General features: G+C 40.1%; 1 protein-coding gene across 1 annotated transcript in view; it reads left to right on the forward strand.

Annotated features, from left to right (window-relative positions):
• The first annotated feature begins 3086 nt into the window (after positions 1-3086).
• LOC122738987 (corepressor interacting with RBPJ 1-like) overlaps positions 3087-13493 on the forward strand; it is a 65062-nt gene continuing 54655 nt past the window's right edge. Inside the window, exon 1 of the mRNA XM_043980856.1 lies at positions 3087-3217. Within this exon, the coding sequence (XP_043836791.1) occupies positions 3087-3217 (131 nt within the window). The remainder of the gene's footprint in view (positions 3218-13493) is intronic.

Raw genomic sequence — 13493 nt, forward strand, 5'->3', positions numbered from 1 at the left:
TGTTTCTTACAGCACAATAGAATTCCATTATATTCATATAACATAACTTGTTCAGCCATTCCCCAATTGATGGGCAACCCCTCAATTTCCAATTCCTTGCCACCACAAAAAGAGCAGGAATAAATATTTTTGTCCATGTGGGTCCTTTTCCCTTTTTTATGATCTCTTTGGGGAAAAGACCCAAAAGTGGTATTGCTGGGTCAAAGGGTATGTGCAGCCTTATAGCCCTTTGGGCATAATTCCAGATTGCTCTCCAGAATGGCTAGATCAGTTCACAGCTCCAACAACAATGCATTAGTGTTCCGATTTTCCCACAGCTTCTCCAACATTCATTATTTTCCTTTTTTGTCATATTAGCCAATCTGATAGGTGTCAGGTGGCATCTCAGAGTTGTTTTAATTTGCATCTCTCTAATCAATAGTGATTTAGAGCATTTTTTCATATGGGAAAAGATAGTTTTGATTTCTTCATCAGAAGACTGCCTGTTCATATCCTTTGACCATTTCTCAATTGGGGAATGGCTTGGATTCATATAAATTTGATTTATTCCCGATATATTTTAGAAATGAGACCTTTATCAGAAGTACTGGCCAAAAAAATTGTTTCCCAGCTTTCTGCCTTCCTTCTAATTTTGGATGCATTGCTTCTATTTGCACAAAACCTTTTTAATTTAATGTAATCAAAATCATCCATTTTGCATTTCATAATATTCTCTATCTCTTGTTTGGTCATAAACTGTTCTCCTTTCCAAAGATCTGAAAGGTAGACTATTCCTTCCACTCCTAATTTACCTATGGTATCACCTCTTATGTCTAAATCATGTATCCATTTTGACCTTATTTTAGTATAATGTGTAAGATGTTGGTCTATGCCTAATTTCTGCCATACTATCTTCCAGTTTTCCCAGCAGTTTTTGTCAAATACTGAATTCCTATCCCAGAATCTGGAGTCTTTGGGTTTATCAAAAACTACATTACTAATGTCATTTACTACTGTGTTTCCTGTGCCTAGCCTATTCCATTGATCCTCCATTCTATTTCTAAGCCAGTACCAGATAGTTTTGATGACTGCTGCTTTATAGTAAAGCTCCAGATTTGGTACAACTAACCCACCTTAGGACAGGGCTTCTTAAACTTTTTCCACTTGTAATCCCTTTTCACCTGAGAAATTTTTATGTGACCCTGGGTATATGGGCATATAAAATAGGTATACATAACCTTTTATTGTTCCCAAATTTTTCATTACTCCCACATTCAGTTACATGACCCTGTATGGGGTCACTACCCACAGTTTAAGAAGTTTTTCGCTAGGTTAAGGAGGCTGCAGATGTTAAGGGAACTTCCAGGGTGAAATAACAACTTGGGCATGGTGTCTGTTTCACAATCTGTCCTCTGGAACCAAAAATGTTCATGACATTTAAATCAAATGCCTTTTAGTGTTATGTTTAGCAAGCAAGCTTTTCACTCCAATCCCACCTATGCCACTCAGGGCTCAAACTTGTGTAGAGTTTTAGACAGAGTTGATATTACATTAATAGGAGACTGTCCCATTACTCATTGGGCAAGGCAGTACGATAGTCTGGACCTCTGAAATCAGGGTATTTTGTGAGTTGACTAATCAAGAATGATGAATAAAGGGCAAGGACCAGAAAACTTAATTCTAATTGTAGCACAGCAAGTAAAAGCCTCAAAGGAGAAAAATACCTGGTCTCCAGGTCGGTTCATCCTAAGCATCCTGGGAGCTGGGACAGATTTTCTCTAGTTTACATCCTGGATGATCAAATGTTATGTGAATGAAACGGATGTTCTGGCAAGGTCTACCAGTGCAGAAAGGCTTTGAGTACTAAGAAAAAATGTAGGAGGAAAATATTGCCTAAATATAAGTCAAAGTTACATTCATTCTATAGAGAGAAAGTTTAAAAAGAAAGAATAGCAGCGATACCCACAAATTCAAAGGAATTGGTTCAAAGAGGGAATAAGATACACACTCATTTGGGTATTGAAATCTATCTCACCCAAGAGGGAAATAGGAAGGGAAGGATGATAAAAGGGAGGTGAATTAAAAGAGGCAATGGTCAGAAGCAAAGCAGATTTTTGATGAAGGACAGACAAAAATGAAAGAGAGAAGGATAAACAGGGGGAAAATAGGATGCAGGGAAATACACATTTAATAATCATGCCTGTGAATGTGACTCAGATGAAGAGATATGAGAAGATACCCCAACCTATCACTTTGTGGAAATGAGAGGTCCACAAGTGTTATACATTGCCCATATTTTTGAACTCTCTCAATGTCTCTATTAGTATCAATCAGTTGTGGTGACTTTTTTTTTCTTCTATAAAAAAAAATATACTAGTTGTCATATGGATTGACTCCCAAGGAAGGGGAGAGGACTGGATATATGGGATACCATGGTGATGTAAGAAACAGTAAACATCTATAAAAAATAAACAGAAACAGAAGGTAGTAGAGTCAGGATCTAAAAGCATCTTGACAGGCTAGAGAATTGTGCTGAATTTAATCAGATGAAACCCAGTAGGGCTAAGTAAGAAATCTTATACTTGGGTACAACCAAAAAAGTTCCATAAATATAGTATGGAGAGGGTATGGTTATATAGCAGTTATTCTTGAGAAGATCTGGGGGTAGGGGTTAGTGGACTGTAAACTCAATATGAATCAGCAGTGTGATGTGGCAGCTTAAAAGCTAATGCCATGAGAGGGGCAGAGCTTCCAGGAATAGGGAGGTGATGATTCCACTATAATCAGACTTCTTCAGGCCTCATCTTGAGTATTGTGTTCAGTTCTCAGCACAGCAATTTAAGAAGGGCATTGATAAGCTGGAGAGTATCCAGAGGATGACAACCAAGATGGTAAAGGCCGTGAGTTCATATGAGGATCAACTGAAGGAACTGGGCATCTTTAGCCTAGATAAGAGAAGACTCGGGGGGCATGTGATAGCTGTCCTAAAATATCTGAAGGGCTACCACATGGAAGGACAAGATGAGTTCCATTTATTGTTGATTTGGTCCCAGAGGGCAGAACCAGAAGCAGTGGGTAGGTGACATAAAGAATCAAATTTAGGCTCGATGTCAGGAAAAAGCTGTCTAATGATTAGAGCTATCCGAAAGGAGAATGGGTTGCCCGAAGAGCTGGCGGAGTCCTCCTCCTTGGAGGTTCTCAAGCAGATGTTATCTGGCCACTTGCCAAGTATGTTCTGGTGAGGAGCGTTCCTTTTATGTATGGACTTGACTCGTTCACTTCTGAAGTTCCTTCTGATCCTCACATTCTATGATTCTGTGATTCTGGCCTGCAGATGAGTCGAATGTGTTGTTCAAGGAGCCACCTAGCTAAGTTCAGAGTCGCATGACAAGACTGGCTATAGGCTGATGAATTTGTTAACCATAGCAACTCCTAACTCCTTAGATAGTTAGAGATGGCAATCGGCAGCTGTAGAAGTATATACACCAACAACTTTACAAATCCTTGGAGTACTGATGAAAAAATAGACTCAGAAGAGATGAGTGACTTGCCAATAGTCACACAGCATAAAATAAAAAGTATTCAGTTCTCTAGGAAAGTAAAGTATCATCATTTTATCAGCCCTGAAGTGATTTTCTTCCCATGATCTTACCCCTCCTCTCCTCCATAGTTCTCATCAAAAGCACTGTTTTCAGCTCCCCCATTTTTCTTTCCTCATTGCCATGGTAAGACAGTATCTCCCCAACCAGAAAGTAGTCAGTTGATTAAGCTTTTTTTAAAAAAATATTTGACTAATATGGTAATATTTTACATCATCACACATGTATAGCCCATATTTGATTGTTTACCTCCTGAGGGAGGGGGGAGGGGATGGAGGGAAAGAGGAATAAAAATTGGAACTCAAAACTATAAATAAAAATGTTTATTATTTCTTTTAAAAAGTATTTGATTTCACATGGGCAGAACAACCTTATTCAATAACAGTATTTCTACTTCTCAGTTTGTGTATTGATGTCATTTATATAAAACCTAAATGTTTAACAACTCCAATCATCTCTTACAGAAGGTACTAGCAACCTACTACACATGTTCCTAAAGCAGCCTTTTGAGTATGTGCAGAATCCTGACAGGGTAAAACTTGTCTGGGCACCCTCCCACTTCCCTTTCTTTCTCTATCCCTATTCCCTCCCCACCTCCCAGGTACAGAGTCAGCCACCCACTGTTGAGCTTAGCTGGCTTTCAAGTTTTAACTACTAACATGTTATTGATATTTAACACATTAGTTGAGAAAGTTTTCAGGAGTAAAGCCTTCTGAGGGTGTCTGCATTTTAAAAGGAGACTCCTGAAAATGGGTTATGGGGTTGATATTTGGGAGTACAGGGTGCTCTTGTAAGTTAGACCTTAGACATGTAGAAAGAATTGATCACAAATGTGGGGTAGTAGACAGCTTGCCCCACTGCCTCTCACCTCCTTACTACCTGTTTACTCTTCTTAGTAGTAAGTAGCCTAAGAGTAGCCCCAATTGTACCATCTCATACCAAAATCTGCCTCTTTGGCATAACCTGTAGGCCACCTCCCTCCTGCACACATGTATAGACATATATCTCCAAGGAGGACTGCTACCTCCATTCTCACTCACAAGGGAATGAATAAATGAACACTTGGCAAGTCCTCTTTGAAAGGTTGCCAGCCCCTGCCCTAGAGCACCACTTTACTGCTGGTTATCAATCTGAAGGCCCAGCATCTGGTGGTGTTGATTTTTAAAAAATTATTTCACAACCAAGTTGAATTTGATTTCTTCACCACCAAACCTGATCTGGCAGAGAAAAACAAATGAGATGTGGACTTTCTCTGCCACAGTATAAAAGATCCCTTCAGGGAGGTCTGCATCGAAATCATCATATGGAACAAGAGCTCTTAAGCTTCAATGTGCCATGGACTCCATTGGAAGTCTGGTGAAGCCTATAGACTTCTTCTCAGAAGAATGTTTTGTTGCCTCCATTCATAATTGAAGGAAATGCTCAATTTCAGTTAGAGGTTAGTGAAAATAAAGATGCCATATTATTTCACAGACCCCTTGAAACTGACAAGAACAAGAACCCCTTATGTAGAGAATCATGCTTTCAACCTCATACTTGGACTTTACAAGTCAGCCCAAATGAAAGTCATGTCAATACACCAAAGGTCTAGATGGAAAAGCAGAAAGGGAAAAAAAAACAATTGACGTCAAGTTGCTTCCAAACAACTTCAACAACAACAACAACAATAACAATGCACTTTCCTGTAGAATGTTACAGCCCTCTAGGCAATTTCCTTACAAAAATTCTGGATGGTGGGAAGCACACATGGTACTATTCCATTTTCACAGATGAGAAAACTGAGGCCCAAAGATATTAAGTGATGATCCAGCTAGTTAATGGCAGAGTGGGAACTAGAACCCAGAATGTTCAATTCCCAGTTGAGAGATTGTTATGGGGGAAATTGGTGGGGGTTTGGGGTAGGGGTTCTTAGGAATTCCTCTTTAAAGAATTACACCGGGGCAGCTAGGTGGTGTAGTGGATAGAGCACCAGCCCTGGAGTCAGGAGTACCTGAGTTCAAATCTGGCCTCAGACACTTAACACTTACTAGCTGTGTGACCCTGGGCAAGTCACTTAACCCCAATTGCCTCACTTAAAAAAAAAAGAATTATACCTTCTTGCACACAAATCCAATTGGAATAAAATGATTTTTTATTTAGGTGCTAGGGAAAGGAAACCAAGAGAGAAGTTCTTGGACTTCTTCTAATGGGGAGAAGGCATGGCACAGAGGTGTGTTTCTCTGAGATACCTTTCTCCTAGAGTAGAAGACAGGCAAATACTTTTATAGAGGACCGATGGTGGTCCTATGGGGTGATCATCTTATTGTGAAAAGTTCCCTTATTGGGAGAGGACCGTCCCCCACTGCTGATGGCTGGGGGAAGTTAGGCAAGAGTCAGCTCAGATCTCTTAAGCCATCTCTGTCCCCCTTAGCCCACAAAGGTAGCAGCCACACCTAATTTTATCTCTCTGAGGGGTGGAGGAGACTGGAATGAAGGGGGTGGTGGTCCTAGAGTTAGCAGTCTGGAGCCGCTTATCTTTTTAGGTGTGTCTGTTCTTTGGTTTAGCTTCTCAAGAAGGTTCCTTGATCTCCCCCACAAAACTTCTGAGGTACCCCAGGTCCATAACAGTGATCATTCCACTATTCTCCACCACTTATACACCAATTCAATTCAACATTCATTGAGCCCTTATTTGCATAAGTAAGATTCTGGGAGAAGCACTGCTGTTTGCTATTTCAGCAGTGTGCTGGGAACACTGAGGCCTTAAGCAGAAGACTCAGTGGGATTAGCATGTGGCCTTAGAATGGAGTACACATATATTGATGCCACTAAGTCACATGTGATAGTGACTCGAACCCTCCCTAGTTCTCTCCCTAAGAGAGGTGCTAGTTCACAGAATTCCCAATAAAAGAGCAGAAGAGACCAACTGGCTGCATACCAATGACACACAGCTTAATTGGCTAAAGCTGGTCTTCTTATTCCTCCCTAGCAACTCATCAAAAATTCCCTCACTGCCTCTTTGGTCCAGTGGGGCCTCTCATTAACAATTACAAAGTGAGAAGCCAAAAAAGGGACAGATTACATAGTAACAGTGGGACTTAATTTGGAACCACTTAAAGAGTTGGCTTTATGAGACATTATTCCCTCTGTTATTTCTGAGTTATGCTACTGAGAATTTGAAAGTTCTGCACAGCTAAGACTTTCAATTATAGGTAGGAAACACTTTCCAGTTGGGAGATTTAGAGATGGGAGCAATTAGTTTGCCCATTAAAACTGAGAAGCTTAAGGCCACAGAGACCCAACATCTCTTCCCCTGCTTGCTTGTCATTTTTCTCCCTGAAAATGTGTCACGATTAAAGCTCCAAGAGAAGAACACAAAGGGAAGATTGAACTTACCACAGAAGTCAGCAACAGGTGCCTCTAGATATATCACAAACGTGAGCTGGGAGAAATTACATTTACGTCATCTGGAGGCTGGAACAGATTAACCCCAAAGTCCAGCACACACATGCATGAAATCTCTCAAGATCTCTCTGTCTCTTATTTTCTTAGCTTTATTATTATATTATAATATTATATATTATTATTGCCATTGTTTATTATTAATAATAATTATTATTATTATTCCTGGGATTTAGCAGTTTGCAATAGGTGGGTACTGTACAAAGATTTCATGGCTAGCCCTACCAGGTGCTAAGCTCCAGGCACATTTTTTCATGTTTCAGGGGTCAAATATACACTGCCTTTGCTTTGGGTGGTCTTTGGGGAAACAGTTGTTCAGTGACAAGTGATGTCTAGTCGCTCTCCTTACAGGAGGCAGCTCTAAAATAGTTACAATAAGGTCTTGCTGTTTAGTTAAATAGAGAAAGACAAAGGCTTGTTGTTCTGATGTACAACTGTTATTAGTGGAACCAGACCCCCACACCAGAGGTTGACTAAACTTGCAACAGAGTTGACTAAAGCTTTTAAGGCTAAACCTGGAAGAGATCATTTCATACTACTCTTTCATTTTATACTGATGAGGGGACTGAGGTCTAGAGCAGGGAAGTAATTTAAAGAAACACAGTAGGGGGCAGCTAGGTGGCACAGTGGATAGAGCACCAGCCCTGGAGTCAGGAGTACCTGAGTTCAAATCTGACCTCAGACACTTAACACTTACTTAGCTGTGTGACCCTGGGCAAGTCATTTAACCCCAATTGCCTCACTTAAAAAAAAAAAAGAAAAAAGAAACACAGTAGTATGGTACAATGGTTTTGGAGCCAGACAAGCTGGCCTCAAATGCCTTCTCTGACACTCACTGCCTATTCAACTTTGGATAAGTCCTTGAATTGCTCTGGGCCTCAGTTTCCTTATATGTAAAATAAATAAGTTGGCCTGATGATCTCTTAGATCTCTTCTAGCTCTAAATTCATTGATCTAATTCCTAGGACCATACTTGCAGGGGAAGAACCAGGATTAGAACTCATGATTTTCAACTCCCAGGACAAGCCAAGGATCTTCCCATGACACCATGCTGTTAGTTTCCATAGAAGTTACACTGGCCCTGTGTATTCCAAGACCAAGCCCTTGACCAATTGTAAGTGGACTGATGCCTCAGGAGCTGTTTGGAATCTAAACACTGTGTTCATAACACAGGAGGAAAAATAGACATCTGGCCAAGGGAACAGCCAGCTGCTAGAGGAGCAGAGGGAAAGGGCCCGATTTGGGGGGCGGTAGAAATATGCTATGATTTGGCATGAAAACAAGGCTCTCTCTATATAATGGCCACACATCTGGAAGAAAAGGGGACATGTTAGCCATTTCCCTGGTTATTTGCTAGGCATGCCCTAGCCCAGGACATTTGTAAACATGCAAATACTTCGCTGAGCTGTTTTCATTTCACCTGGCTGTTTATAGACAGCCCCAGTAGAATTGAAGGCTTTCACTGGTTTTTGCATCACCCTCACAACTGTACTAACAATGCAGGTCAGACACTTGTTAGGTTCTTATGTTTGCAGATTACCACAGCCCCATGAAAGGAGCGTGCATTACAGAGAGCCAGGACTGCCACAGCTGGAAAAAGTGGGCTTTCTACAAAAGGATCAGCCCTAGACTCCCTCAGAGAAGCCAGAGATCTCTCTCTAGGCAGCTTAGTCTCAATACTATCTCCTCTCCCTCAGCAACCAAGAAAACAAAGGAGCTAAAATGGGAGGAGCCTTTAGCAAATACTCTTCTATCTATAAGAATATAAATTTAAAATGGAGAGACATAGGAGTACATAGATCTATGCTTACAAGTAAGGTCTGGCTGGAAAAGATCCAGCCAATAATGAAGTAATAACCTTACCTATAGAGCTAGTAGCCCATGGCTGGGAGCCAAGATATTTATTTGAATCCTATGCCTAAATCTAAACATCATAAATTTAAAGCCTGAAGGGACCTTAGAGATTATGTAGTCCAATTTCTTTCTCTTATAGTTGAGGAAATTGAAAGATTAAGTGACTTGTCCAGGGACACATGAACAGTGAATGGCAGAACCAGGATTCAAACACAGGTCCTTTATTTCCCAATCCAAAACTTTTTTCTATCGTACCACTCGCTAACTGGCTGAGTGACCATGAAAAATTACTTCCCCCTTTTGGGTCTCAGTTTCCTTCCTTATAAAAGAGAGTTTGGAATCTCTAGCTCTAGCATTCTCTGTGTCTATTTACTACATGCTTAAATGACCCTTGTGGGGACAGGGGGAAAAAGATTGTTGGGGCTTTTTTTGTTGTTCAGTTGTTTTTCAGTTCTATCTTACTCTTCATGATCCTATTTGGGGCTTTTCTGGCAAAAATACTGGGGTGGTTTTCCATTTCCTTCTCTAGCTCATTTTACAGAGGAGAAAACTGAGGCAAATAGGATTAAGTGACTTGCCCAGGGTCACACAGCTAGTAAGTGATTGAGGCCAGATTTGAACTCAGGAAGATGATCCATCTTCTGGACTCCAGGCCCACCACTCTATTGATGGTACCACCTGGCTGCTTTGAAAAAGTAAGGAAATGCGATTCCAGTGCTTGGGGATAAAGGTGGGGAAATGGAGAAGGGAAGAAGTAGACAGATAATTTAGACCCTCTTAAATGCAGGAGGATAGTGTCTTGCTATCCTCCCATTTAATGTTCTCCAAATATCTTGGCCATGTCAGAATAGAGAAACCACTACACAATGGCTAGAGTTGAAACACTGCCACCACCACTGAAACAACGACAATCATATCTTATGTTTCTATGGCATTTTGTACTTTTCAAAATCCTTTCACAGGCATCACATTGTTTCATCTCTGTACCAATATGTGGGAGAATAAGGTAAGATAGACATTATCTTTATTTTATAGACAGGAAAATAGATGCAAAGTATTATATGACATAATTTTGTAAAACATAAAGAAAAATTAAGGGACTTGCCCAAAATCATACATTGAGTCAGTTGTGAAGGCAGAACTAGGATCAAACTCTTCTAACTCTAGTCCATACTGGTGCAAAAGGAAAGATTCCCTTACCATAAACAGTGGGTGGAGGGAACTCTTGTTATACAAGATGTAAGATCATTATCCTCAATGGTGGGTGGAATGTAGAAGTCCTTAGGGAGTACCTCCTTCCTTCCTTCTCAACTTATCAAAGAGCCCTCCTTGGAGGACAGCTCTTCACCTTCTAGGGGTAGGAGGGGTCCTCTTCCATCCCAGTCACCTCCCATGCTGCAAATGCTATTGATATTTTTCTGAGAAGAATCAGCAGCGTAAAGCAGTTAAGTAAAGCTTAGGACATTCAATGAGAGAGAGATTTGTTGTTCAGTCATTTTCAATCATGTCTGACTCTTCATGACCTCATTTGGGGTTTTCTTGACAGAGATTCTAGAGTGATTTGCCATTTCCTTCTCCAGCTCATTTTACAGATATAGAAAACTGAGGTAAACAGGGTTAATTGACTTGCCTAGGATCATGCAACTGGCAAATGTCTGAGGTCAAATTTCAATTCAGGACTAACTCTAGGCCCTGCACTCTATCCACTGCACCAAGAGAACAGAGCAAGAAATGGAGTCCTTGGCATGTGGATTCCAAGGCAAGTGCCCTTCCTCCATTTCCTTGCTGCCTATGAATTGTGACAAATGACTAATGGAAAGTTTGAAACACCACAGTCCTCAATCATCATAACTATTTGGAACTGGCTAAGAAATAGTGGTGGATCGGTGGAATAAGTTAAGCACACAAGATACCATAGTGACTACAGTAATCTAGTGTTTGATAAACCCAAAGACTCTAGCCTCCGGGATAAGAAAAAACTGATGGGAAACCTAGAATATAGTATGGCAGAAACTAGGCATAGATCAACATCTTAAACATCGCAAATTAGGAGAGGAAGGAATCGTTTACCTGTCAGATCCATGGAGAGGAGAAGAATTTATGACCACACAAAAGATAGAGAACATCATGAAATACAGAATGGGTAGTTTTGATTACATTAAATTGAAAAGAATTTGTACAAGGAAAAGGAAAGCAGAAATCTGGGAAATAATTTTTACAGCCAGTGCTTCTGATAAAGGCCACATTTCTCAAATATGTGGAGAACTGAATCAAATTTATAAGAATACAAGTCATTCCCCAGTTGAGAAATGGTCATAGGATATGAACAGGCAGTTTTCAGATAAAGAAATTAGAGCTATCTATAGTCATATGAAAAAATGTTCTCAATCACTATTGATTAGAAAAATGCAAATTAAAACTACTCTGAGGTACTACCTCATACCCATCAGATTGGATAAAGGACAAAAGAAGAAAATGATAAATGTTGGAGAAGATATGGGAAAATCAGAATGCTAATTCATTGTTGGTAGAGTTGTGAACTAATCCAATCATTCTGGAGAACAATTTGGAACTATGCCCAAAGGGCTCTAAAACTATACATAGCCCTTTGACCCAGCAATACCATTACTAGGTCTGTATCCCAAAGAGATCATTAAAAAGAGAAAAGAACCCACATGTACAAAAATATTTATAGCAGCTCTCTTTGTGTTGGCAAAGAATTGGAAACTGAGGGAATGCCCATCACTTGGGGAATGGCTAAACAAGTTGCAGTATATGAATGTAATGGAATACTAGTGTGCTATAAGAAATCATGAGCAGACAGATTTCAGAAAAACCTGAAAAGACTTACATGAACTGATGCTGAGTGAAGTGGGCAGAACCAAGAGAACACAGTAACAGCAACATTTTATGATCAACTGTGATAGACTTAGCTCTTCTCAGCAACACAATGATCCAAGACATTTCTAAAAGACTCATGATAGAAAATGCTCTCCAGATCCAGAAAAAAAGAACTATCGAATCTGAATGCAGATCAAGTATACTATTTTCGCTTTAGTTGTTGTTGTTTGTTGTTTTATCTTTCTTGTGGTTTTTCCCTTTTATTCTGATTCTTCTTTTACTACATGGAAATATGGAAATATGTTTAACATGATTGTACATAAATAACCTATATCAGATTGCTTGCTGTCTTGGAAAGGCAGGAGGGAAGGGAGGAAGAAAAATTTGGAACTCAAAATCTTACAAAAATGAATATTGAAAACTATCTTTACATGTAATTGGGGAAAACAAATAAAATACAATTAGGAATAATGATTTAAAAAAATATATCACCATGGTCCTGTTTCCACTTGCAAACTTATGTGAGAAAATAGTTTTTTGTATGGAAATGACAGTGTGTGTCTAAGTTGGTGTGAAACAAATGCATACCCTTTGAGGAAGATTATTCTTTTCTTTTCTTTTCTTTTCGGGGGGGGGCAATAAGGGCTAAGTGACTTGCCCAGGATCACACAGCTAGTAAGTGTCAAGTGTCTGAGGCTGGATTTGAACTCAGGTCCTCCTGAATCCAGGGCCTGTGCTTTATACACTGCACCACCTAGCTGCCTCCAGGGAGATTATTTTTAAGCCACAGCTTGGGTGCATAGACTATCACAGTGAGTTAGCTTTGTCATAGTCCCTTCTGTTAATATAAGCAAAAGGCTATACTAAACCCTGATGTAGTATCATAAACTCTCTCCTACCAGTGAACCCCCAAAGATTCCTCTTAAATTCCTCCATGTTTAAACCAAGTGTGCATTCTGGGCCCACTACCCCATGGAACCTTCTTCAATATTCACTTCAAGTCCCACACCTCCTCCACAGTGTTCCCAGATTACATCACCCCTCAGTGACCTCTCTGATCTCTACACATTTATCATGCATACCATTCATTTGTTACTTGGGTGCTGCTACATTTCTCATATTGTTTCCTTGTGTTACTTACTGTTGATCTCTCACCTTGCTGTTTACCTCTTATCTTGTCTCCTCCACTTGTAACTTCTTGAGAGGGATTATTTGTTACCTACCCTAGTTACCTCAAGGTTGATGAGAGGGAAATATTTTGTAAAACTTACAGTGCTATAATAAATGGGAGTTATTCTATTGAATAATAATGATAATAATGGCATTTGCATGACTCTTTCAAGTTTACAATAACCCTATGGGAGAAATAATGCAAGTATCATTCACTCTATTTTACAGACAGGGCTCTGAGAGGTTGAGTGGACATTCCCAGAGTTGCCAAGTGCCTGAAGCCTGGTGTGAATTTAGGTTTCCTGGTTCAAAGTCCAACAATCTATTCACTCGCACTGCTGCCTTTCAGTGCCTGGTACACAGTGCAGTTCACATGGTAGGTACTCAATGTTATTTGTTGAAATGAATAAATGAATGAATTCTAGTGAATGGTTGTACCCCTCTGTCTGAATCACAGGCACCTGTCCAGGAAACAACTGCTAGTTGCTGCTTTTGCAGCCCCTCCTCTCTCCCTCTTAGAAGATCTCTGAAAAGCAACCCAGGGTAATGTAGAGTTCAGTCCAGCTTCCCAGGCAGAAAACAGAAGACAAATGCAAAGGGAACAGGAGT

This window comes from Dromiciops gliroides, chromosome 2, assembly GCF_019393635.1.
Source record: "Dromiciops gliroides isolate mDroGli1 chromosome 2, mDroGli1.pri, whole genome shotgun sequence".
In the NCBI taxonomy this organism is placed as follows: Eukaryota; Metazoa; Chordata; class Mammalia; order Microbiotheria; family Microbiotheriidae; genus Dromiciops; species Dromiciops gliroides.